Source organism: Populus alba, chromosome 10 (assembly GCF_005239225.2).
Source record: "Populus alba chromosome 10, ASM523922v2, whole genome shotgun sequence".
Taxonomy (NCBI): Eukaryota; Viridiplantae; Streptophyta; class Magnoliopsida; order Malpighiales; family Salicaceae; genus Populus; species Populus alba.
Window position 1 is genome coordinate 16107537 of NC_133293.1, and position 24762 is coordinate 16132298.

Here is a 24762-nt window from a genome sequence, read left to right on the forward strand (position 1 = left end):
AAATTATAAGAAATTTGAATTTCAAAAACTTTTCTATAATCAAACAAATCTCAGTAACAATAACAAATGCAAGCACCTCAGCCCATCCCAAACAGTATTACCCCAGGCATGCCGTACTAACTGTCAATCACTTAAATCCAATGGTTCAAAATAACCCATTTTTAACTGTTAATCCCTTAAATCAACGGTACAAACTTGCCCAAAATCACTGCTATCTTGGAAAAAAAAAATCACAACTTTAGAAACCCTAAAAACCTTCTACTCATCTAAAAATGCATCCTCTATAAATAGCACAAATGATAAATCAGTTGCTCTTCACACTATCTCCCTATCCTTTCTCTATCGGTATTTTGTTTGTTTTGTGATTGCAACTCTCTTAACAATCGCGGCCATGTCTGACGAGGAGCAGCACTTCGAGTCAAAAGCTGATGCGGGAGCTTCGAAAACTTACCCTCAACAAGCTGGTACCATTCGCAAGAACGGTTACATTGTCATTAAGAATCGCCCTTGCAAGGTCTGGTTTCCTCATATATCTCATTTTTTCCTCTTTTTTTAGATCTCTTTTTTTTACCCTTTTATTTTAGATCTGTATGTATTCCTTTTGTTTTGTTTAATTCAGTTTCAGATTTATACATATTTTTTTGTTTAATTCTGTTTCAGATTTATGCACGCCTTTTACATGAATGTTGGTTGGGAATGGATTATTTATTTTTCTTGTGTTATGATTTATTTTTTGTTTAGTTCTGTTTCAGATTTATGCATGCCTTTTATATGAATGCTGGATCGGAATGGGTTTTATTTGTGTGTGTTGTTTTGATTTGGATTCTTTTCGATAGTGTTTTTAATGGTCTGGAGCTTATCCTCAGTTATGTTCTGTGTTGGATGCGGCAGTGAACTTTACAAGCGAACGTGAAAATAAATAGATCATTTAGATCTGATAATAAACTGTTAAGAAAATTTGAAGTTTTTTTGTCGAATAATAACTTGGGTAAATTAAATTCACAGGCAGAAACCCTACTGCTGGTGTTAGTTTTGTAAGGAAAAAAATACATAAAACCAACAACATGATCGAACTTTAATTTGGGTTTGATAGAATAAATTATTTGAGGAACCTGGGATTTTAGGATGGTTGGACTAATTAATATAAATACGAGTTCAGTGGAATCTGCTCATAGGCTATTAGAAATTATTTTGTCTGCTATATTTGGATATTTTTCCATGGAACGTGTTGCAATTTTTGCTATTTATTTTGAAATCTGAGGGGCTGTTTGTCGTATGTAATTCATTATATCATATTTTTTTAACCCAATTTAACCATCCTATTGGTTCTTTAGAGATGCTATTGTCCTTTTCCTTTTCATTCCTCTTATTGGTTTTTTATAACGATTCTTAACGAGGACATGCTTTTAATTTTCTTTCACAGGTTGTGGAGGTTTCTACCTCTAAAACTGGCAAGCACGGCCATGCCAAATGTCACTTTGTTGCAATTGATATCTTCAATGGAAAAAAGCTTGAAGATATTGTTCCTTCTTCCCACAACTGTGATGTATGCAATTTTTTATTTTTTCTTGTATAGTTTGTTTTACATGATTTTTCAGTAAGTATCACTGAAACTTGTTCATGATCTGAATCTCTCTTTCCATTGCATTGCAGGTTCCCCATGTCAACCGTACTGACTATCAGCTGATTGATATCTCAGAGGATGGATTTGTATGTTCCGTGGTCTCTTTTACGTGTATGATTTTTTTCGTAGGCTAGTTGAACTTGGGTCTAATCTGCATTTAAAATTCAGGTGAGCTTGCTGACTGAGAATGGCAATACTAAGGATGACCTGAGGCTCCCAACTGATGATAGTCTCCTCTCTCAGGTTAGTGGACATTTTGTTTTTCCCTTACGAATTCAATTAGGCATTAAGGTTGTGCTGCCTCTCAGGATTCTAACTGTTCTTTGCCCTTTAAATGAATTTTTTTTAAAAAAAAATTATGATTGCCCAATCTGCATGTATATTTTGTGCTTTGTAACTGTTTTGGTATGCAGCAAAAGTCTTGTGCTGGCCATACAGGGGTGTTTGGGAGAGTGGTAGTGGTTGATTTTCAAAGTGTTTTTTGATATAAAATGCATTAAAATAATATATTTTTTATTTTTTAAAAAATTATTTTATGATATTAGTACATCAAAACAATTCAAAAATATAAAAAAAATAATTTTAAATAAAAAAAAACAATTTTCAAAATTTGGCCAACCTCGTGTTGAACGCAATGCCAAACTGCAGCCCATAATTTTGCATATGTGCCTCAGTTTCTGTGCTGTTGTTTTCCATCCATTTGAAATATCTCCTGTTGCAAGTGAAGCTAGTTTGGATAATTTGTGAACTACCGAATCTAGATAATGATGTTTTTTCCTTGCTATGCAGATCAAGGATGGATTTGGCGAGGGGAAAGATCTTGTTGTGACTGTGATGTCTTCCATGGGAGAGGAGCAGATCTGCGCCCTCAAGGACGTTGGCCCGAAGTAAAATGTACCCTGCTTGATGCCGCCCAAGGTTGACGGCTGGTAGTTGTAGTTTAGCAAGTGGTTCTATGTGGGTTTGAGAATTGGTTCCGTTTCAGGAACATTCCGTACTAGATGCGGCCTTCCCTTATATGAAGACTTGCCATTATTTGAGTGGCGTTTTATGCCTTATGATATTTTTGTGGTTCTTGGTGTGGAGAAGTTTACTCTGCCAGCAAGACTGCATACTCTTCTTGGCACCTGTGGTGGTTTCAAACAATTACAGTTTTTATTTCCTATAGATTCCGGTTCTTTTCCTCCGGCGTCCTGGTGATGCATGCGTTCCCTTCTATATTTCTGTTGGGTTCTTTTTTCTTTGACGAGTAAATAAGTTTTTTGCCTTTTTGATTAAAGCGTGGTTGTATTTTGTTAAAAATATTTTATATATATATATATATATTATGATATGCTGATTTTAAAAAAATAAAAAAATATATTATTTTGATTATTTTGTACATGAAAAATATTTTAAAAAGTAATTGTAATTATATTTTCAAACAAAACAGGTCCTAAAAGGCAAAACAAAACGGCCTTTCAAAAAATATTTTTTAAAAGTAATTGTAATTATATTTTCAAACAAAACATGCTCTAAAAGGAAAAACGAAACAGGCCCTAAAAGGCCGTTTTCAATTTGCTAATCGTGGTTACACAATCCTCTACCACGTTGTGAGGTCCTTGCTGCTCTAATGCACCCAGAGTGAATCCCAGCAATTTTCCTGGTTCCAAGCTGCTCGTCATCGAGGACGGGCTCCTCACTAACTGGTGGAATCACAACTTTATACGACAGTAAGCTAACAACCTATTTAGCAAGATAGAATGCCGTTCTCTGGAAGGTTCTTGCATTTGTTACGTTTCTTAAGAGATGTGGATGAGCACTGTCAAGACTGGAAATCCAATGTAGCATGCAAATTGCTTCAATCAATTGAATTCTTAAGAGATGTGGATGAGCTATCGTAGAGGATTCAACAATTGAGCATCACTGGTTGGTAATCCTGATGAGATATGACCAGGGCAAGTTACTCAAATAATTACCAGATAAATTTCAAGGAATCCTGTTCGGCCAGGGTGGTCCTAAAAGTAACATCTTTCTAACATTTTGCGAGACATGTCTTCGGTGCCTCTGACCAAAATCTCCCAACATTCAGCAGTTCCTATTTCCTTTACCAACAAACCGAATGACGGTCCCCAGCCAATCTTCAGGAAGAGTGCCTTTCACCTCTCCACTTAAAGCCCTCGAAGAATGGGTTGTTGCTGCCTGTGTTCAACCAAATATATATATATATATATATATATATATATATATATATATATATATATATGAAAAAGGATCAAGAAAAATAAAAACAATGACAGCGTATAAAGCAAAGACCAGGCTGAAAGCTATCAATCACCTTCACAATGTAGACATCAATTCCAAGTTTTGCAATCAATGCAGCTTCTGATATCTTGGTCGCCATTCCACCAGTCGTATCATGGGCTGCAACAGTTGTTTCAACTGCAGGCAAGGAATAAAAAACGTATGTTGATCTCACAGCAAAGGACTTATAATCCCCTTTTGGAATATCACTTTGCGAGGACTCTAATCAAGGCGAAGAAAAATCATATTTTCCACTTGCATCAACAAGCCAGGAAAACCACCAGGCACTTGTCCTGAGATTTGAATCTCTTAACACTAATTATATATCACTGGTGTAAACAATATCCACGGGGATGCCAAATGTTTATTTAATTTCTATTGCACAAGAATCTTCCTACTGAAAAGGAAGAGTTCATCTTCTAGAGAAATACCATACTGCAGATGAAAGTACAGATTTAAGGTCAAATTTTGTGAAAAACTAATTTTTGTAGATGCAAATAAGAGGGCATTGTTTTACTACTGCTTAGCAACGCCTATTTCAAGTGCTATGAACTCGCCATGCATATTAATACAGGACATCCAACTCACAGATAGCAATTTGCAACATCAAATGCTGAAACAACCACACAAACCTTGCTTTTTCATGTCCTCAAGTGTTGGTTTCACAACAGACCAGCTCCCATCTTCACTCACAGCTGTGTTTTAGAAATTGGTTACTTATGCCCTTCCAGGGTGACATATCAAACTAATTTTGGAGACTATCATCCATTGAAAAGATAGAGTTTGTTGTGAGTGCTCACCGATCTCCCTCAAGAGGACTGCATTAGGTTCTGAAGGAGGACGGTCATAGACACCCAAAACATCTGTCTGTAGTCCAAATTAATTGGATAACAAGAAGAGAATTGCGCTTTTTATTACAAAATATGCAGGTTAATGCCATGGTGACTGGCCTAGCTACCCAAAAACAGAGGCCATCTAAGATTGTCAATTTCAGGAACTAATTGATCAACTTCATCATAAATGCAACATCAAACTGACAAGAATTTGATCCTACTTCAAAACTCATCATTTGTACAGTTTATATGGAGAAATGGATAAAAGCTAGGAGTAGAATTAATTAAGTGGACCATCTTTGAGCTATCTGATTCTGGTTGTGCAGAGAGAAACAGAAGGTGATTTGACAATGAACCACAAAGCTCTGTCCAAGAAATGCAATAATATGAGATAATGTCATGGAAAAAGGATACCAGGAAAACAACATATTCAGGTTTCAAATAGGCTGCAAGATGACGTATAATAACATCACCACTCAATATGGTGCATCCCTGATTAAATAAGCAAATAAAAAAATGTCAGTTTCAATTTAAAAACCAAGAGAGTATATCAACCCTTAGAGTGAACAAACCTGCAAATCATCAAGTACAGCATCTCCATGTAAGACCTATAAAGCAAAACGAGATCTATGATAGTACAGCATGTTGAAAAAACCCAGCCAACAAAGAACATGAAGAGAAAGAAAAATGATCACTCCTCCTTCAAGAATTAGTAAACACCAAAACAATGGGTTCACACTAGAAATATGTCCTAGTGGTTTATGCTGACTAACAAAGTGAGAAATCCATCATCACCTCCAATAACAAATATACAAATAAGCTGATATGTGTTGCTGGAGGTCTAAGAGAGGATTTTTCATCTCCATAACTTTCACCTTCTTCTTTCTTTCTTTTCTCTTTCTCCGTCTTTTTTTTTTTTTGCTGCTTTGCAACTTAAATTTCTCCTCTGCCATTTATTCAAATTTTATAGTACAAAAAGACCTTACAACCTCTAAAAGCCTTGCATGATTGGCGTTTATGCGTTGATGAATTGAGATAAGGATTTCAAAGTACAAATTTGTGTCCTATATTTTGTAATTTCAGAAACTTATATGATGATTGAGCAATCCCTAAATTATGGCAGCCAAATTTCTATAAATTAAGTTTTTAGCAACTTATTGAATTTACAGCTTCTCCAGAATCCAAACATTGAGCTTTTCTATATTGTTGGTTGCTAAATATAATCCTGTGAGTGTTATATGCTGCACTTTTAGACACAAGAATTCAATTGTTTGCTTGCAAAAACATCATGACCAGATAACTAACAATTCCTGTTTTTGAGATTTCAGAATCCTTGGTTAGTCATTTCCATCCATTTGCAAAGTCAACAAGTTTATACGATATGTTTGTCACTCATTGAAGATCAGGATCTTCATGTATTTCCTCATATCTGGGTACTGCATTCCAAGCAATTTCATGTGCTGCAATTTTACTGCTGACATACAAGTTCAGTTTCATTTGACAAGCAAAACAGCAAAAAAAGAGATAAGAACTGGTATGTTTTGATCAATTGACCTCAACTAGTTTGGGATTGACGCGTACAATTATACATACTATTCTTGTTCCTTAAATAGTAAAGTTTATAGAAAGCAATGATTCATAAGATTTCAATTCACAAAATAAAGTAAAGAGGAAGAAATCTATCTTACAGGTACGAATCCAGAGTTGATTGCCTGAGCTACCATTGATAAATCAGCAGATGCCATCTGTGGAAACAAATTAGAGACCAGAATTAGAAGAGATCATACAGAATTCTCCATCATCAATAATGAAGATAATCACGGAAAGTCCCATATTTGAGCCATATTAGTAAACAAATACACTCATTTCTCAATGCCTCTAACATTTCTTTCAGAAGTTGTCCATCCACATGAAAATGGAGACATTCCAATGGAAGGAATGCCCTCTGCCATAAAAAAAAAAAAACCTTTGTTAGAGTCATATGCTATATTCCCAGAAACACAATGCAGAAATAGCTGCCAATGAGAAAATAGAAAGAATTTTCATGGACAAATTTCAAGAGTTATGAAGTAATATCCTATTTTGCAAGAGGAAGTACCATTTTCGATGTTCAAATTTCAAATATCAAATGTTGGAGGAAGTACCAAATTTCAAAAGATGTTAGAGCAAAAGGCACCAAAGAAAATATGAAAACCAAGCTTAAGAAATGATAAAATTCTCCAGCACTATCTTCATTTTGGAAATTGAAATCTGTTTTCGCATGAAATTTCCAGTGATTAGAACTATTCTACAGTGTACAGAAGCTGTGTAATTTCAAGGACTATTAGTTGAAATTTACAGCATATTAGCACCAGGTTCTTGAAAACTCAGATTAATACTAGTTCTAGCATTTTTTTCACTTGTTCCATTGAGGTAGGTTGAAGACTTGTACAGCAGGGGCTAACAAATTATTTTCAGATCAGTGGCCTAGATCAGTACCTCTGGCTAGTGCTCGAACAATTTCGAGATTAAGAGTCGTAACCTGTAATAAAAAAAAATTACCAAGAAAAATGATAAATATGTGAGCAGGCAAAGAGTCTGTGCAAGAGTAATGACACAAGTTTAGAAAAATTCATGTTGCAAAAATTACATAAAACTTGATGGGTTTGAAAGAATATCCTGCAGTCCAACAAATAATGGAAGGAACAAACAGGTTTGAAAAGCATATCGAGCATTTTCTGTTGGTATTTCTCTTCGATGCCATACTTGTTTCCCATTCTATTCAACCTTACATGCTCTTTGTGCATCCAGCCACCCAGCACTAAAGGTCTGATACTCCCTGATTTGACATAAGATCAAGTGGGAAAGGCAAAATATTAATCTTACGGAAATGCGTGTGGCAACAAAACCAGCCTTGACAAGTGGTTTGTTCAATCCTCCTTTATGAACCCCTGATTTGCTTGCCTGAAAGTGCCCAAAGGAACCTGAAGGCAAAAACAATAAATCAGCATCGTAAATCTTTACCAAAAGACTGTGGACATCACTTTGAAGACCAACTCCTACATATCTGGAAGGGGTCAATCACTCAGCTCTCCTTTCTAAATCCAATATAAATCCAAGGTCAATGCGCTCCACAATTTTTTGTTGTTAATTCATGCAAATGCATAGCCGAACAAACAATCTTCACTCATGCTCAATGTCCTTAATGCTGATTCAAGAAATAGCTATGAAAATAACCTGCTCCATGAACAACAACAAAACTGCTAGAATCCAAGTTTTGGTCCTCAAAATCGTCAGCATCACAAGAAATTCCTGATTTTCCAGGTCTCTTGCTCCAATCCATCCCAAGAACCTTTCGTGAGCTAGACCCAGTAATCATGGCTTCCCTCAGCTGTGAGGAAACAATCTCAACATTTTCTTCATTTATTTTCTCTAAATCATTCTTGCAAGTAATTGCCGCGCCTCCTGAGACAAAAAAACTGTAACATAATCAACAAACTGTAGAGAATCACACATGATATCGAATCTTTTTCTTCATTCCTTCATTTTCTTGTCACGGATATATATTAAGAATACCGGTGTTGGCTTTATGGGATATTAGATGCAATTTACAGACTTAATCACATGCATGATGAAAAGAAAAATCACAGCCTAGTTTCAAATCGAGATCAAATATATCCTCAAGAAAGCAAGCAACAATAAAAACTGAAAAAGTAGTGACTTTACACCAATAAAGATCAATCAAACCAAAACATTGTGAATAGAAACAATTTGTCAGGCATGAAGCAGAAATATTTGAAAGGGTACGAGAAAGAGAGACAAACAGACCAAGTTTAACAATGCAACGGATTGGTTTGGTTACACTGAGGGTTGTTGTGTCCTCCATCTGTTGGCTTCTCTTCTGATGTTTTTTCTGCCTCTGTTGTTTGCAAATCTCTGTTGGGGTTTGAGGCACTGCCTGTCAACACAATATTCAACTACAGTGTACTGTGACTCGAATGTTCGACTCTGGTTTAACTTGGAATCGGTTGGGTGTGACTCGTTAGCTTTTGTGTTTGGCTTTGTTTGGATTAAAGTTTGTTCTCCAACCAGAACAAATAATCACTTTGTTTATCACCCTGTTATTACCAAATTTATCCTTTTCTTTTTCTTTTTTTCTGTCCACTTCAATCAGAGTTTATGATTTTACAACTTGATTAGATTGTTCTAGGAAGAAATGCAACTGAATTTAAACTTATACTGTATTTTTCTTCCCTTCTTAGTTCTTGGGATGCAAAATAAATGTGTGTATAATCTCCTTGATTTATCAACCTGTTAAAACAAAGAGTTATATATATATATATATATATATTGCAAGAGGTTTTTATTCTGGAATTTCAATTTCATGACATTAACTCGTGCCTCTTATTGATATGGAAAAAGTCACGCATGGTGCGAATTCATTTTGTGCCTCTTAGCATTGTTTTTTTTTTTTTATTTTTATCATGTCTTAGCATGATTTTAATTTTTCTTCCAGATGTTTTAACTATATGATAAAGCATGACTTCTTTATATAATTCCCATTTAATATACATGATACGCCACATATCAATTGAACTTCTGTGTTAATGTATTGGATTGTGGGTTGGAACTCGGCTGGGGGTTTTATAATTTTTTTTTTAATGTAAAATAAATATTTAGACATGGTTAGTATTTTTTTATACATAGGATAAATAAAAATTAGGTAGAAGTTAACTCGATATAATTTGATTAACTCGATAAGCTTAAAGATAATTCGAATGACTAGTAAAAATATAGTTTAGCTAAACAAAATCAAGATAATACTCAAGTGACGAAACTATAATAATCTCATGGAAAGTAAAAAAAAAAAAAAAACAACCTAAATCGACTTGAGTTAGCATGTTAATCACGTGACATGGGTCATGATCAAGATAACTTCTTATAAAGCAAATCGAACAAACTATGAAGCCCAATTATCAATAAATTCATTGTTAAATTGTGAAATTTTAAAAAAAAATCTTTAAAAAAGAACACAATAAAACAACATTAGTCGATTTGGGTTAACCCACAAAGTCCATGACCCAAGTCATGAGATCAAGCTAAACTCATACAAAATAAACCGAAATAATTGACAAGGTCTGATTATTATGAAAAAACAATGTCAATTAAAAAAACACTCAAGTCAATCAAGTTAACTTATCAAACCTATATCATGAGTTATGGAGTGGGTTAGCCACATGAAAAATAAATTATAACAAATTATAAATTATAGTTTTTATAAAATTAAATACTAAAAAAAGAAATTAGAGGGAAATACATGTTATTTTTAAAAAAATATTATTGAAATGGTTACTGTCCTGTGAGGCGGTCATACAAGTAAAAGCTCCTATGCACCAGCATTTTAATTTTTTTATATATGTAAAAAAAATATTTAATTAAAGAAACTTCAAAATTCACAAACTCAAATAACAATAAAAACAAGAACATTCAAGTGGGAAAAAACTGAATGAAAAGCACACGTTGATACTATCTTCAGCCGAAAAGAAAATAAACCCAACAGCCCATATAGGAGACCAAGCCCAATTAGGGAGTAGAGGTCTCCCCAAGCATATATCCATATCTATGGAGACGATTATAGAGGAAGATTTTTACTGGTAGTGCTATTCTGCTATTTGTGAAGGCAAAGACGGGGACGCCAACCGCCAACCCATCCAGTCGTAGATATTTTCATGCGTGTAACTTTACATATTATTGGTTTCGTTATTTCTGTCGTTAAATGTACATTTACTTCAATGAACATTATATATATATATATATATATATATATATATATATATATATATCATAAGCCTTTCAATAATATCCCATTGAAAAATATTTATAAATCTCCATACCCTCGGGCATTCAAATGACCGCGCTAATAGTGAAAGCTCGAGATTATTTTTTTATACATTTTTTTTTAATATTTATAAAAAAATATTATGCTTTTTTAGATATAGAAACAACCGTAATTTACAGTTTTTAAAACAAATATGATAAGAAAAAAATAATTATCACGAGCAGTGTTAATATATAAAGGGGATTTCTATAGCCCTGGAAAGCAAACTATTATTTTTCCTAAAAAAATTTATTTTCTTGCTTCATTATAATCATTCTTTTTTGTAACCAATATTTTCTTTATTGATTTATCATACAAATTTATATAAGTTTTTATTTTTATTTACATTATTTATATTCTTGCAAAATCTATATTTTTGTAAATTTAAATATGGTCTATGTTTAATAAATAATCCTAATATTATTGGTTTTCTCTTGTTTATTCACATCAAAAATTTAATTATTTTTTCAAACTTAGTATACCAGCTGAAAGCCTACAACCTGATCTATATATATATATATATATATATATATATATATATATATAGACACACACTAGAAAAGGGGATAGCAATGAAAATTAAGTTGGTCTAAATAATAGCAATGAAAATTAAGTTGGTCTAAATAAAAGGAATCAACGCTTGCGAAGTGAAGCGTGCCAAGAACAGTCAATTTACATTGATTCGATCGGAAAGAAAGCAAGACTACTTGAGAACTCTCTTGTTTCGTTTTTTTGTTGAGTAAACCCTAAGCTAAATTCCCAGAAACACAATGCAGAAACAGCTGCCAATTAATGAGAAAATAGAAAGAATTTTCACGGACAAATTTCAAGAGTTATGAAGTAATATCCTATTTTGCAAGAGGAAGTACCATTTTCCATGTTCAATTTTCAAACTTCAAATGTTGGAGGAAGTACCAAATTTCAAAAGATGTTAGAGCAAAAGGCATCAAAGAAAATGTGAAAACCAAGCTTAAGAAATGATAAAATTCTCCAGCACTGTCTTCATTTTTTAAATTGAAATCTGTTTTCGCATGAAATTTTCAGTGATTAGAACTATTCTACAGGGTACAGAAGCTGTGTAATTTCAAGGACTAATAGTTGAAATTTACAGCATATTAGCACCAGGTTCTTGAAAACTCAGATTAATACTAGTTATAGCATTTTTTTCACTTGTTCCATTGAGGTAGGTTGAAGACTTGTACAGCAGGGGCTAACAAATTATTTTCAGACCAGTGACCTAGATCAGTACCTCTTGGCTAGTGCTCGAACAATTTCAAGATTAAGAGTCGTAACCTGTAATAATAATAAAAAAAAATACCAAGAAAAATGATAGATATGGGAGCAGGCAAAGAGTCTGTGCAAGAGTAATGACACAAGTTTAGAAAAAATCATGTTGCAAAAATTACATAAAACTTCATGGATATGAAAGAAAGCCAGACTACTTGAGAACTCTCTTGTTTTGTTTTTTTGTTGAGTAAACCCTAAGCTAAAAAAAAAAAAAAACATCCACCCATCACAACCTAACAGTCAAAGGCACGTAAAGCCGATGGAAAACAAATGACTAATCAGTGAATTGTTTTCCATTTGTTCAAACGGATGATTTCTGTGTGATAATTAATGGTTTCAAAGGAAAATCGACGTAGGGAACAGTTGGTCGGAAAGGGTCTAACCATGCATTCCAATAATTTAATTTTTTTTATGTTTTTCTTTATTTTTTTAATATACTAATATAAAAAATAATTAAAAAAAAATATTAATTTAAAGCTTTTTTTTTTAAAAAATCAATTATTAAACAGTCCAGAACCACATAATGTTTACTGACGGGACGGGACGAAAGCGATCTTTGGCTTTCGAGTATTCACCTCCTTGAGTTCATGTACTCTTAAGATGCCGGCCTCAATCAACAAGGGATCGTTTGTAAACAGAAAGATTCAATATTTCCCGATAGGACTTGATGCGACCTGATGGCCATGGGCCATGCACTTCTACAGCTTGCTTAACATCACCGGCATTTTCCCAGCTGCCAATATTTCCCTGAAATCTGAGGACTTGCCAGGCTCTTTTTTTTTTTTTAATAAATCGGTAAATAAAAAGCATGGACTGTCAGAGTGGATGTACGGGATTCTATGGATCCAATTGTCCGATTGATGTCAATTGTCGTGTGGTAAATTCGTTCAAGTGTTTCGTGCAATGCAGCAAGATAAAAATAAAAACGGGTAGCATCAGCAAGGGGTAATTTGACCCTCGCTCGATCGTCACCACCGATCTGGATTTTTATAATGAACGTGGGACCGTCTCTCTCTACGCAGCCACGGTGTGGGCCAGCCCTAGGTGCCCCGCACGAAGCATTTGCCGTTGGCAATAAATATTCGCAACTGAAAACAATGATATCAGTTTGACAACTTGCATGCCGTCAGCAGAACAGGTAATTGAGGCGGAGAAGCCCGCCACATTTCTCACACCTCAAGGCAAGACCTTGCCACCTTTTTATCAAAACTCGTTTTCAACGCTCAAAGACGGTTTATTTATCAACACAAAACCCATATACAGATATAAAAAAAGTAATTTCATAAAATAAAAGCATTATTAAAGTATAGAGTTAACATGGAGACGTGTTGAGATTTAAGAGGAGATTGTCATTAGGATAATTCAATAGATTCTGAAAACACATGGATTAATTGAGTGAATTTAGAAAAATACAAGAATTAATCTATCACAATTAAAAGACAAGAGTGTAAATGAATAATTAATAAATTGCCCACCCTAAATCAAGCAAAGTACGATACAAGGAGAGAAGGACCACAGGAAAAAAAAGAATGCTTTGTGTGGCAGTTACAATTATTGCTATTTATGGGCATATCAATGTAAGTTTAGAAAGACTTGCAGCTATTCTTGCATATATGTTTTTTATATATATTTTTAAATAAAAAAATACTTTAAAAAATTCATGAGAGCTCAAAATTAACCAACTGATCACCCAGCATGACTGATCCACTACTGTGTGTTGACAACTGGGTGATGGTTCACACTTGCAATGATCTTTATTTGTGTGGTTTGGACTTTTTGAACATCGGACATGGCATTATGAACTGACCAATGCACTTGCTGGCACGGCACAAACGTTGTCTTAAGATTCGCTAGAAGTCATGACAAGCTATCCCCGAAGCGGACAAACATTTTAGGAGAACTGTTTTGGCGGGAACCACAAGTTGTGACATGTGTTAATGAGAAACTGGGGGGATAAGATTTCCGTGCTCCCTCCTTGATCTTGACATTTCAGGACAAAGAAGCTTTGATATAATTGAGGCAATATTGCTTTGTTTTTTTTTAGAAAAAGGAGAGGATAATTATTAATATATGTTGCGAGTTAAACTTATGGTGGAATTTAATAACAGCCACGATGCTGGAAATTAAAGCGAGAAATCATAGAGTAGTAATTCTACTGCATTGCTTCACGTACAATCTCCCTCGGCAATTACAAAAATGATGGAACTTCCCCTGAACCAGGATAATTAGACGACGGATAAGGGTGGGAACTGAGCTAAGCTAACAATCATGGCGATGGATTCCCTGGCCCAATCATATCTAGCCACGTGGCTCCTCCAGGGGGGGGATACCAAACGGAACAAAACCCACATCATAGCAGTATCCCCAGGTCCATTATTACTGCCACCTGCTATAAATCTAGTGGCACTAGCATAACATGCATGCTAATTGCTCCGCTCGTTTAATACTCTCTTTTAAGATTTTTAATTAAACAAGAAACCTCCGAGCATTATCCTCCAATTGGCAATCTTGTCAATTCACTTGTCGACGGGGACAAAATAGTGATTTCCCAAACACTCCAGAAAAGATTTCAAGAATTACTAAAAAAAGAAGAAGAAAGAAATCGATGCCTGTCCAACTACAAGTCAATCCCAAATCCATTTAATGAATCACAAACCAGTCCCCAATCATTTATTCGTAACATATCGACCTCATTGTTGTACCTGCAAGGTCTGTTCGTGAGATTTCAATATCTTTTTTAAATGCAAGACTCTGTTTTTTCATGGAGGTGAATTGTATAGAGCATGGAAATTTAAAACATTTTGGATCGTATGTTATGTTTTTTACTATCCAATATTCAAAACATCACAAAAGAGCTTGAGCTCCCACCTGGGTCACGATGATGGAAGGTTTTGCAAGATCTAGAAGGGTGGATTCATGATTCATTACATAGATTGGGGACTAATATGTAGTTATCCATAAAAATAAGGACAGAGAGACGTCCTTACTTTTTGCTTTATCGATTTCTTCTTCTTCTCCTCGTCGCATCAGCTGCGTGGACTTTTTTTCCTCTTATTTCCAGATCCACCAAAAAGCCGAAGAAACAAGCACCAGACCAAAACTAACAAACTGGACACAAGAACAGACACACAGAAAACAAGACTAAGATCAAATGACCAAAAATGGAAAGGAGCATCAGCAGCCAAAACAGCAACAACCATCACCACCTTCCAAATCATTGTCTTCCCGCCCGACCACCATAACACTCCCTCCACGTTCCTTCACCGAAACATTCTTTTCCAGTGGGGCCCCTGGTTCCTTGGGCTTCAGTCCAGGCCCTATGACTCTTCTCTCAAGTTTCTTCTCTGACTCCGACGACTGTAAGTCCTTCTCTCAGCTTCTCGCCGGCGCCATAGCCTCCCCTAATTTCAAACCTCCCGATGACAAGAGCTCTGCCGGTGACTTTAGCAGTTCATCGAGCTTGTCCATCGTCCCTCCCCCGCCGATGTTCTCGATGCCGCTGGGGCTTAGTCCGGTGTCTCTTCCTGATTCACCGGGGTTCGGACTCTTTTCTCCTCAGGTAATCAAGTGGTTATATACTGATTGCATCAGCTGTTTATTAACTCTTTTTTTTTTTTTTTTACTTTATTTTTGCCTGAGAAAGTTTTGTCTTTTTTGCTTTTTTTCTTAAAAAAATTTTCAATTTGATTACTGAGAAAGGAATAAAAAACTTTACATTTCAAACATTGCTACTAATCATCAATGAAATGAGAGAACTCTTTATTTATTTATTTATCATTTATCTTCCACCTTTCTTGTTCTCTCTTTTTTTTTCAGAAATGTGTTTGCTTATTTGACCTGGATTACTCTCCATGAGGATTTTAAGCAGAAGGAATGCTAAATGTTTAGCCTCTAAATGATTTAGTTACTAGCAGTTTCAATTGTTGACACCTACTAGAATTAAAATTGCATTGTGGTAAAGCTCTGTGTGTGTGTGTTTTTTTTTTAATTTCCTCTCCCTCTCTGTGATTAATATGCCTCTGCTTAAAATTGAATGCCTGCAGTTCTTTTTTCTATCTATTCCGGTGTTCTTATGATTTTCGAGATGTTTGTAGGGCTTTGGAATGACACACCAGCAGGCGCTAGCACAGGTCACGGCTCAGGCTGCGCAAGCCAATTCAATTATGCATGTTCAACCGGAATATTCGACACCGGCAATGTCTTCGACCTTTACTAGCACTCCTGGAGCACACCAGCAGCAGCAGATGGTACGCTCAGTAGCGGATTCTAGAGTGAAAATACAGGAACTCTCGGACTTCTCTCGGTCTGATCAGAGATCTGAATCTTCTTCGCTGGCTGTTGATAAGCCTGCTAATGATGGATACAACTGGAGGAAATATGGGCAGAAACATGTGAAAGGAAGTGAGTATCCTAGAAGTTATTATAAATGTACACATCCTAATTGTCCTGTCAAGAAAAAAGTTGAGCGATCTCTTGATGGTCAAGTAACTGAAATTATCTACAAGGGGCAACACAATCATCAGCCACCGCAATCCAATAAGCGTGGAAAGGATACTGGAGGCTTAGATGGCAATTCAAACAGTCACGGGAATTCTGAATTAGATTCCCGATTTCAAAGTGGAAATGTCAGCAAAGAGAGAGATAGGAAGAATCAGGAATCCAGTCAAGCTACAACTGAACATGCATCTGGGATGAGTGATAGTGAGGAAGCTGGTGATACCGAAGCTGGTGGTGAAGTTGATGAAGACGAGCCTGATCCTAAGAGAAGGTACTTTTGTGCAAGCAAATCTTAGAGTGGTCTAACTTGCCGGCTAAGATTGATAGTCTATCTTGTATATCTAATGGAATCTCTCATGTCATGTGCAGAAGTACAGAGGTTAGAGTGACTGAGCCAGCTTCTTCACACAGGACTGTAACGGAGCCCAGAATCATTGTGCAGACAACCAGTGAAGTTGATCTCCTAGATGATGGCTATAGATGGCGCAAGTATGGGCAGAAAGTTGTCAAAGGCAATCCTTATCCAAGGTGGTTTTCCCTACTCCATAGGCTGTAGGTTGTATTGGACATGAAAAACCTAAAAATCCTTATCTTTGGTCATATTATTGGTTATCGTGCTGGTTTACTTGCGCCCTTTGGCTATTTGCTGTTTTTAGATTTTCACTTAGATGCAGTGCAGGCATAAGCTCATGGTTCTTGAAGAGCTTCTAACAGTGCAAGGGTAAAAATTAAACAAAAGGCAGAATAAATGTTATTCCTTGTTGAGATCACTTCATCATTGTGGTGACAGGTTTATTAGACTTATAAAAGGGATAAATAGTTTTTCTTGGGATTACCTTTGGAAGTTGTTAAAATGTGAAATGTGCTATAAAGCTGTTTATCCATGGATAGTGATCCATGGGCTGCATCCTTAGTAGCTTTGTTGGCCAAAGATGGTTGCTGTAAATTGGTGTAAAAAACATGTAAGAAGGTCATGAATGTGCAAATGGTTAGACAACAATGAGCTGCATCCTATTTTGATGCTGAAATGTGCTGCTGGTGTAATTGCTGAACTCGTAAGTCATTGTTTATTCTGGAAATGGACAACGTGTCTTCATTTCTCAATGTCTGGTTTCTACCTCTAAATGTGTGCGGCACTTGCTTTTTGGATGTCTATGGAGTGTCTTCAACCCCCTTATCTTCTTTTTTGTACAATCTACAGGAGCTACTATAAATGCACAACCGCAGGATGCAAAGTTCGTAAACATGTCGAGAGGGCTGCAGCAGACCCAAAAGCTGTTATAACAACCTATGAGGGCAAACATAATCACGATGTACCAGCAGCTAAAAATAGCAGCCACAACACAGTCAATAGTAATGCATCTCATCTGAAACCACAAACTCTGGAGAAGCATGCATCAAACAGCAACAGTCAGCAGCCTGCAGCACGTCTACGGTTAAAAGAAGAGCAGATAACATAGCTTGTCTGACTTGGTATCATAGGAGGAAGATAACAACAAACGTTTACCAAGAACCGGGGAATGGCTGCAACTTATCTTTTCTTGGAGGCCATTACTTTGATAAATGCCCCCCATTTAACCATCTGCCCGATATACAAAAGATGAAGCAATACCAAAAGAGACGGAGAAAAAATTATAAAGCAAGCTTTCTTATTGTATGTCAAACAGTTCACCGGAGACAAACTTCCTTGAAAATATATTCTGTGCATTCTTTTGTACATGGAAATATGAAATTAATGTTTCATATAATTGTTTACCACTTTCAGCATTTGGAATTTCATGTTTGACAGTGACAACACCGCTCTTTTGTACTTTTATGTTGATGTTCATTATTTGAAAGTAATGCCAATGAATTCCTTTTCTGCTGGTTTAGCTTGATGTTTTCACAAAGTTTGGTCCATCCCAAAACTGATCTTGAAGCTGGTTCTAATTTGCAGTAGCGTCGAATCAATTTGAAACGCAAGGGAGCTGTTGTTTGTTATTCAACTTTGATAATTGGGAAGAAACACTTTTAACAACCTTAGAACGGAAACGCCAGATCGCAAATACACGAGAGGGAAAAGGAGGATCTGTGACAATAACATCTTAATTCTAGAAATTCGCAGCAGTTTTGGAGAACTTTCGGTGGAATGTAACGTGGATGTATAATGGTGTCTCAATGAAGTCAAAGTGATTTGACTGGGAAAAAGTTAATGCATTAATAAAGAACAATATCAAATTATTGGCAAATTCGATTTCCATTACCTTATAACATAAAATCCAAGGCACCCATGTTTTAAATCTTCAAATTAGCTTGTGCAGGCACTTGATAGTCATATTTCTGTCGCAGCTTTGTTTACCTAAGAAGAAAATTTGCTCGGTTGTTACACCCTTTTTTCTTCAAGTAAACAGATTTTCAACATGGAGAATGATCCATGAGGTAGGTTATCTGCTCACTGAACCAAATTTATCTCTTAGACATCCTTCGACAGGACATTATCACACGCATGATCTTTCAGTGCTGGTTCTTATCAACTTTATCATCGTGGTGAAAAAAAAACAAATGGTGGTGGGAAAGGAATACAAAAACTGAATTTTCATTTTCTTGTGGTTGATACAGATCAAGGAATCTACAAAATGTGCTTATAGATTGTTTCTTTTGCCGGAATCATCCCCTTGGTGCCATTCAAATTAATCATCCCGAGTAACAACAGTAGGTATTTGGCCATGATTTACCAAATCTATCTTGTTCAAGCGCACACAGCACAGCACTTGCTCTGGCAGTTCCTCTTGTTTTTGTGCCTGGCAAGATTATCGCAAAAACACACTTAAACAAACAGGAGAAAACAAAGGAAGTTCACGAGAGAATAAAAAATTAACAATTCTTGCAGGAACACAAACGAGGTTTTGGCATATGACCAACAAATGACGCTTATGTTTGTCTAAAAATAGCGAGTAAAATCAGTAGAAGCTATCACGGGGAGGAGATTAACTCCATCAATGTGCTTCATCAAAATCAGGGCAAAACCCCCTCTTCTTCTCTCTTATTTTTACTATGTTTAAATGAAAAAATATAATTTAGTTTTACTGAGAAAAAAATTAATTTCTGATGAAACCAATTTGCTTACAATGGGATAAGTTGCAAGGTCTCTGTACCTGAATAGTCAGACCCACATTAGCTATTCCATGCTTCAAGCGATCTCTGAATGCTTCAAGTCCTTTCCTAGATATGTAACTGAACCGATGTATATCCAGGTCAATCTCAAAGTAATTAGGTCCCTGCAAGATAGAAGCTTAGTCAACTTTCCTAAAATGTAAACACCAAAACCAATTAAAGGCGCCTTCTCCATGTTTTTCATTTTTTTTATAAAAGGGGAAACCACAAGAAAAAGAAAACACACCCTTGTACTAGTATGTTAGAAAATTAAATAACTCATATCTTAGTGTCTCAATTAACCACTTAAACTATTAGATAAAAATAATTTTTTAGTATAGTATAGAGGGAGGTGTTAAAGAAATCTTAGAATTTTACCTAATAGTTTAAGTTATCGAGTTAATACAGGCCTGTAAAATTTTAAAATTTTTTTTAATTAAAAAAATATATTAAAAAATTATATAAATTATATCTTGAATATTATATAACAATTTAAGTTAGTGGTGGAATTGAGGATTATACATGATCCAAAAGGCCAAAACTGCATGATCCTGATCCTCCACATTATCTCAACTTACTAAATAAACGCGGAAGTTTGTATCGAATGAAATTAGTATTGCTAGACTAAACATTGATAGAACAGATGTGATTCGTAGACAAAAAGTTTATCCTTACCTTAAAGAATTCATGTTGAGGGCGTGAAAGCACTGGCTTGTCATTATAACTTTGAATAAGCTTCCTTTCTGCAGAACTCAACTGCAATTCCTCTGGATTAACTAGCCCCACCAGAATTTTCAGCCTCTCTCTGAAAGGAACTGTGCACTCTTTTGCAAAGCCTTTAACCTTTTCCATATCATCCTCAACAAGTCTCTGGGTAGGATGCAATAAGATTCATCAAATAAAATATTTCACAAGGTGGGGAAAGATTGCTTCCAGGCATTTTGCCATGGTATAAAAAAGCAATGGAACAAGGAAGACTAGATGATGTCAAGCACAGATTAGCGTATGAAATTTCATGAAATATTATTTCAGGAAATACCTTGATGCTGTCTTGAAAACAAGGTGAAATCTGTTTGTTGAAATTCTCAGATAGTTTAAAATATACTACAAGGCTCATGCCTTCTCCATCAGAATCACAATTGAACATTGAAACAGGATAACTGGGAAGCTGCAGCGTGAAAACCCATAATAAGAAAATTATGTTCCATCACTTTGAAGTGAACCTAGTAATTCAATGAAGAAAATAGCACAGCAGTCCAATCACTTGAACCCCAAGAATCAACTCAAGGGAATTGAGATCACAACCATGCCGCTCCCAGCCAAAGTTCTTATAAAGGAATTCCCAGGGAACTCACCATCAATTCATTAAACAAAATAAAACTAGCAGATTCACTTAAAATGTTGCTGTAAACAACAAGCACGGATCCTGTCACAATTCATATGTGGAAATGAATAAAAACTGTCGAACAGTTCATCAGATAATATCCAGAACCTCATTAAATATACACAAACAACTCTGCGCAATCAAAATTGTGTGTGTGAGTGGGAGAGAGAGAGGACCTGCATATTAATGATCAGCAGCGACGGTACTTTCTCATGCCCTTGCAAATTAGGAAGTTCAAGATGCTGAGCAATGTGATTTATCTTCCGTGGGCATACAAATAAATCTACACCAATTGGTACATATGGACTGTAGTCCGGAGCAGGGCACTTCTGCTTATCTCTGCATGATTAGAGATTAATGTTTAGACAGTTCAATTCCCTTGAAAGTATATGAGAAAAAAAAAATTATATCATTGACTAATAGTCGTAGGTATGCACAAATAACTAATATTATAAGCTAGTGAACATCATGCCTGAAAAAAGTCTCGCCTCGGAGCTTAAAAACTGAAGGTGAAATCTCAGACCAGCATCCAGCAGTTGGCTTCTCCCCTTTTGAACATGGAATCAGAAATCCTGCTCTTGGGCGATACAGTAGTCTCTCGGCTGCACCAGTTCACGCACTCATTCGTTATTAATAAGCAAAAATGTATCTTAATCATTAAAAATAAAACTGGAATTTACATTTCACCTATTCTATGCTAAGGTTCAATTCAAAGCTTATATAGCTGGAATAAACTCGTTAAATGGCATAACATGTGTTCATCAAATGAATCGTACTTGTATAAAGTTTCAGGGGGTTTTGCATATCATGTGTGGCAATAGGAATTCGCACCAAGGCAATGTCATGTCTTACAGGCAATCCTAATACTTCTGGGATATAAATGTGTCTCTCTGGGATCTTATAAAGACTACAATCTGTACTCACAGAATTCAGTTGTTTCCTCTCCATCGCAAGATTTCCTCTTCAATGATAGCATAATTACTTTCGATTTCCTTCTGCATTCTTGAGTTTTCTCTGCCAAGTCATGCATGCCCTCTTTGAGACCTTTAAAATTTCCACAAGGATCATCTAAAGCTTTCTTTATCTTACTAGAAACCTCATCGCCCTTTGGACCTCCTCCATCCATTTTCAGGTAACTTTCATAGAAGCCCTCGTACTTGCACCCAGCATCTACAAAGCATGATGCAGCTCCATATTGAAGCATTTGAGTGTTTTGTTTATGTCCAGTTGCATTACCAACAGGAGGAAAACAATCTGAACAGCCAAAAGAACAATATCAGCACTGACTACCAATTGAAGAGTCACAATTTCAATAAATTTATGTGTATCACCTCCATGCACACTGATGAAGTCATCATCCGAATCTGAATCCATAATACTAAGAGAGTCGAACCATACCTCCTCCTGACATATTCCTGCAGAAAATTGAAATTTTATGGTCAGAAAACTGTTCAAGAAGTGTCAGCCCCAGGCTTAAAAATCAATGGATGGAAAGGACATACCATTTGCATCAATTTGACTATGGTTCCATTGTAGCTGGGTGAGATGGAATGTCTTATTAGAAACTTCAGATCTCTTGCGGGTAGTTGCAGCACCCTTCTCAAAGTCAAGACGAACAAACTCTCTAAGAGCAAAATCACTAATTCCAGCATCACTAAGCCGTTGAATAGGGGCATCAGCAATACAAGTGGAACTCTTTCCACTACTTTTGGAAGATTTACGCATGTGTTTCCTAGTTGTTCTTATTCTTTCATTGTTTGTTGAGACACAGCCACCCATTATGACAGAAAGCTTTCAGCAAACCTCAGCCAGTAGATGTTTACTCATATGAGAAGACAAAGGCACCAAGCAGGTAAACTTGTTGCAAATGATGAACCTGCGAAATTCCAACCAAACAAAAAATGAAATATAAAAAAAATAGAAAAGAACTTCAGAAACAAACAACATCTGCATTAAGACCATCTTTACCCTAACGAAAATAAGCCAAAATCTCTATATTAGCTTACTCTATATGCCGATAAATTCATGCGATGCATAGCAAGAAAGAAAGTAAATTCATGAAAATCTTTGGTTCTGCATTGAAATTTAAAATGAAGTTCTATGATTGACCTTTCCGTATAGAATTGAATTAACAATTTTCCACGTCATAGTTGCTCCGTCAAAAAAAAAAAAAGGGAAGGGACAAGCAGAGACCATTGCTTGAATAAGGTGTGGAGAGCTAAAGTTAGAAAGCTGTTTCATCAAGTTTATCAGTTTTCATTGCATCAAAACGAAAAAAATAATTTTTAGCGTTTCACATCAAGTACACACCTTTGACCTCAAAATGCTTTCCAGAGAGAAGGCAGCCTGCCTCCCAGAGTAGCTTCCAGGAAAAAAGCTGCCTTCCGGTTAAGAAAGAAAATTTAATCCTGCGATGAGATTATTGAATATTGAAGTGTCACCAAATTTACACCGCCTAACCCCACCACTGAAAAATACCTGAAGAAAAAGAGGGAATGAAAATCCATATTACTTGAATCCTCCTAATTCTGATCAAAACAGCATGATCACTATCGAACAAACAAATTCATGGAAGAAAAACAGAAACAACTTGGTTGATTTTGTGGTAAAATTTCTACCTTTTTTCTCTGAAGAAATCCTTTAGACTCAAACTCCGTGTATTAAGGAGAGAACAAACAAATCCTAAATACAAAATATGAAAAGGGATTGTTATGGGTTCACATCAAAGAAGATAGTAGCAGACAAACAAATCCAGATAATCTTGATGGCTAAGCATCCACTAAACAAAACCAACAAGAAACAAGTCCTTTTTTTCCCTTTTTGTTTTAAAACAAGTCCTTATCAAAGAGAACAAAAAACAACTAGAAGTTAGAAATGTGCAACGTGACATTAAAAAAAAAACACTAAATGCTAAGTCATTTAGGTATCGAAAACAATATAGCAATCAAACTTGAATTAAGGAATGTACAAGGGGAAATGCAATTGAAAAATAAAATTAAAAAAGTACTAATTTGAATACCCGAGATAATCTTGACTCTTTGAGGACAAAAACTCTAACAACTCCACCCCCACCAAAACAAAAAAAGCTGAAACCTTAACCGAGTCAAGAATATGATTAAACTAAGAAAGAAAAATAACGCAATGATTAAGCATAGAGAGAAAGAAGATCGTACAAAACTACTCCACCATGGACATGCGTTTATTCAAGAAAAGGAAACGAGGGGGGTTGCTGCCAATGTTGTTACAATTCACAAAGCAAAACCATGTAAATAAAGCAAACGAGGAAGAAAAAACTGGGAAACATAGACGGTGAAGAGCAGAAAAAACAGGGAAAGGTGAAACAAGAAGAATATTTGACATGGTAATTAAGGAAAGTGAAAAGTAGTACCCGTGAGGAATATTTTCCGGCATGCATGAAAGAAAACCCGAGTCAGCAAACTCGGATTTTCCTCGCTGAATCAATCTCTCTGTATCTGAATCCGTACGTGACACCACGAGGAGTCTAGTGTAATGACGATCATATAATGTTGTAATATTTGTCCAGCACAATGTAGGCAGGCAGATTTGCGTTTTCTTCGGATCCTATTTTTATGAATTTCTTCCTTTGGATTGGCTGCTTATCCCTCTCCTTTTAAACCTCCTTCCCCTCTCCCTCTCTGTCTATATGTCTCGTTCTATCTTCTTTTTCTTTAAAATAAAATAAATGTTATTTTTAGTTTAAACTTTAAACTCAGCGTATTACAGTTTTCCATGTTTTCTCGCCCGACAATTCGCGGCAAATCAATTTATGACGGTGCTCCCTTCTGCCCCGCTTTGTCTTTCTCGCACGTGTTTTCATTCAATGCAGGCTACTTTCGAACATCTC

The 24762-nt window shown here is 35.8% G+C and overlaps 4 protein-coding genes across 6 annotated transcripts; 2 read left to right on the forward strand and 2 right to left on the reverse strand.

The window, feature by feature from the left end:
- The first annotated feature begins 233 nt into the window (after positions 1–233).
- Positions 234–2807, forward strand: LOC140956042 (eukaryotic translation initiation factor 5A-like). Its single transcript, XM_073411966.1, has 5 exons — positions 234–514; positions 1424–1546; positions 1654–1710; positions 1793–1867; positions 2414–2807. The coding sequence occupies exons 1-5, from the start codon at positions 392–394 to the stop codon at positions 2513–2515; spliced, it is 480 nt and encodes a 159-aa protein (XP_073268067.1). The 5' UTR covers positions 234–391; the 3' UTR covers positions 2516–2807.
- A 628-nt stretch (positions 2808–3435) lies between these two features.
- LOC118042996 (isopentenyl phosphate kinase) lies at positions 3436–8861 on the reverse strand. Of its 2 annotated transcripts, none has more exons than XM_035050779.2 (12): positions 8548–8861; positions 7957–8184; positions 7606–7703; positions 7219–7261; positions 6624–6685; positions 6429–6485; positions 5313–5348; positions 5155–5232; positions 4708–4774; positions 4540–4602; positions 3942–4045; positions 3436–3805 (listed from the first exon to the last, which is right to left on the reverse strand). In XM_035050779.2, the coding sequence occupies exons 1-12, from the start codon at positions 8603–8605 to the stop codon at positions 3692–3694; spliced, it is 1008 nt and encodes a 335-aa protein (XP_034906670.1). In that variant the 5' UTR covers positions 8606–8861; the 3' UTR covers positions 3436–3691. The 2 variants fall into 2 exon arrangements, with proteins under 2 accessions (XP_034906670.1, XP_034906671.1); XM_035050780.2 differs by having other exon boundaries at positions 7957–8198.
- Positions 8862–14903: 6042 nt separating this feature from the next.
- LOC118042997 (probable WRKY transcription factor 4) lies at positions 14904–18176 on the forward strand. The gene is made up of 4 exons (XM_035050781.2): positions 14904–15443; positions 15979–16652; positions 16751–16909; positions 17583–18176. Exons 1-4 carry the CDS (start codon positions 15036–15038, stop codon positions 17839–17841), a joined length of 1500 nt encoding a protein of 499 aa, XP_034906672.1. The 5' UTR covers positions 14904–15035; the 3' UTR covers positions 17842–18176.
- A 760-nt stretch (positions 18177–18936) lies between these two features.
- On the reverse strand, positions 18937–24487 carry LOC118042999 (uncharacterized). 2 transcript variants are annotated; one of them, XM_035050782.2, is made up of 12 exons: positions 24286–24487; positions 23516–23579; positions 23208–23375; positions 22400–22773; positions 22229–22312; positions 21822–22151; positions 21370–21499; positions 21074–21236; positions 20553–20681; positions 20189–20383; positions 19516–19638; positions 18937–19161 (listed from the first exon to the last, which is right to left on the reverse strand). In XM_035050782.2, the coding sequence occupies exons 4-12, from the start codon at positions 22674–22676 to the stop codon at positions 19051–19053; spliced, it is 1542 nt and encodes a 513-aa protein (XP_034906673.1). In that variant the 5' UTR covers positions 22677–22773; positions 23208–23375; positions 23516–23579; positions 24286–24487; the 3' UTR covers positions 18937–19050. The 2 variants fall into 2 exon arrangements, with proteins under 2 accessions (XP_034906673.1, XP_034906675.1); XM_035050784.2 differs by lacking the exon at positions 23208–23375.
- Between the last annotated feature and the right edge of the window lie 275 nt (positions 24488–24762).

Bases quoted from the DNA above. Each gene is read 5' to 3' on its own strand.
- LOC118042997 (XM_035050781.2), top strand. From the start codon at position 15,036: ATGACCAAAAATGGAAAGGAGCATCAGCAGCCAAAACAGCAACAACCA. The intron at 16,653-16,750 runs GTACTTTTGTGC...TGTCATGTGCAG, and splicing joins GAGCCTGATCCTAAGAGAAG to AAGTACAGAGGTTAGAGTGA. The intron at 16,910-17,582 runs GTGGTTTTCCCT...TACAATCTACAG, and splicing joins AAAGGCAATCCTTATCCAAG to GAGCTACTATAAATGCACAA.
- LOC118042996 (XM_035050779.2), bottom strand. From the start codon at position 8,605: ATGGAGGACACAACAACCCTCAGTGTAACCAAACCAATCCGTTGCATT. The intron at 7,262-7,605 runs GTAAGATTAATA...TTTTTATTACAG, and splicing joins TTGTTGCCACACGCATTTCC to GTTACGACTCTTAATCTCGA. The intron at 3,806-3,941 runs GTGATTGATAGC...GGTTGAACACAG, and splicing joins TTGATGTCTACATTGTGAAG to GCAGCAACAACCCATTCTTC.
- LOC118042999 (XM_035050784.2), bottom strand. From the start codon at position 22,676: ATGGGTGGCTGTGTCTCAACAAACAATGAAAGAATAAGAACAACTAGG. The intron at 22,313-22,399 runs GTATGTCCTTTC...AATTTTCTGCAG, and splicing joins TAGTCAAATTGATGCAAATG to GAATATGTCAGGAGGAGGTA. The intron at 21,237-21,369 runs GCATGATGTTCA...CTAATCATGCAG, and splicing joins CGAGGCGAGACTTTTTTCAG to AGATAAGCAGAAGTGCCCTG.
- LOC140956042 (XM_073411966.1), top strand. From the start codon at position 392: ATGTCTGACGAGGAGCAGCACTTCGAGTCAAAAGCTGATGCGGGAGCT. The intron at 1,547-1,653 runs GTATGCAATTTT...ATTGCATTGCAG, and splicing joins CTTCTTCCCACAACTGTGAT to GTTCCCCATGTCAACCGTAC. The intron at 1,711-1,792 runs GTATGTTCCGTG...TTTAAAATTCAG, and splicing joins ATATCTCAGAGGATGGATTT to GTGAGCTTGCTGACTGAGAA.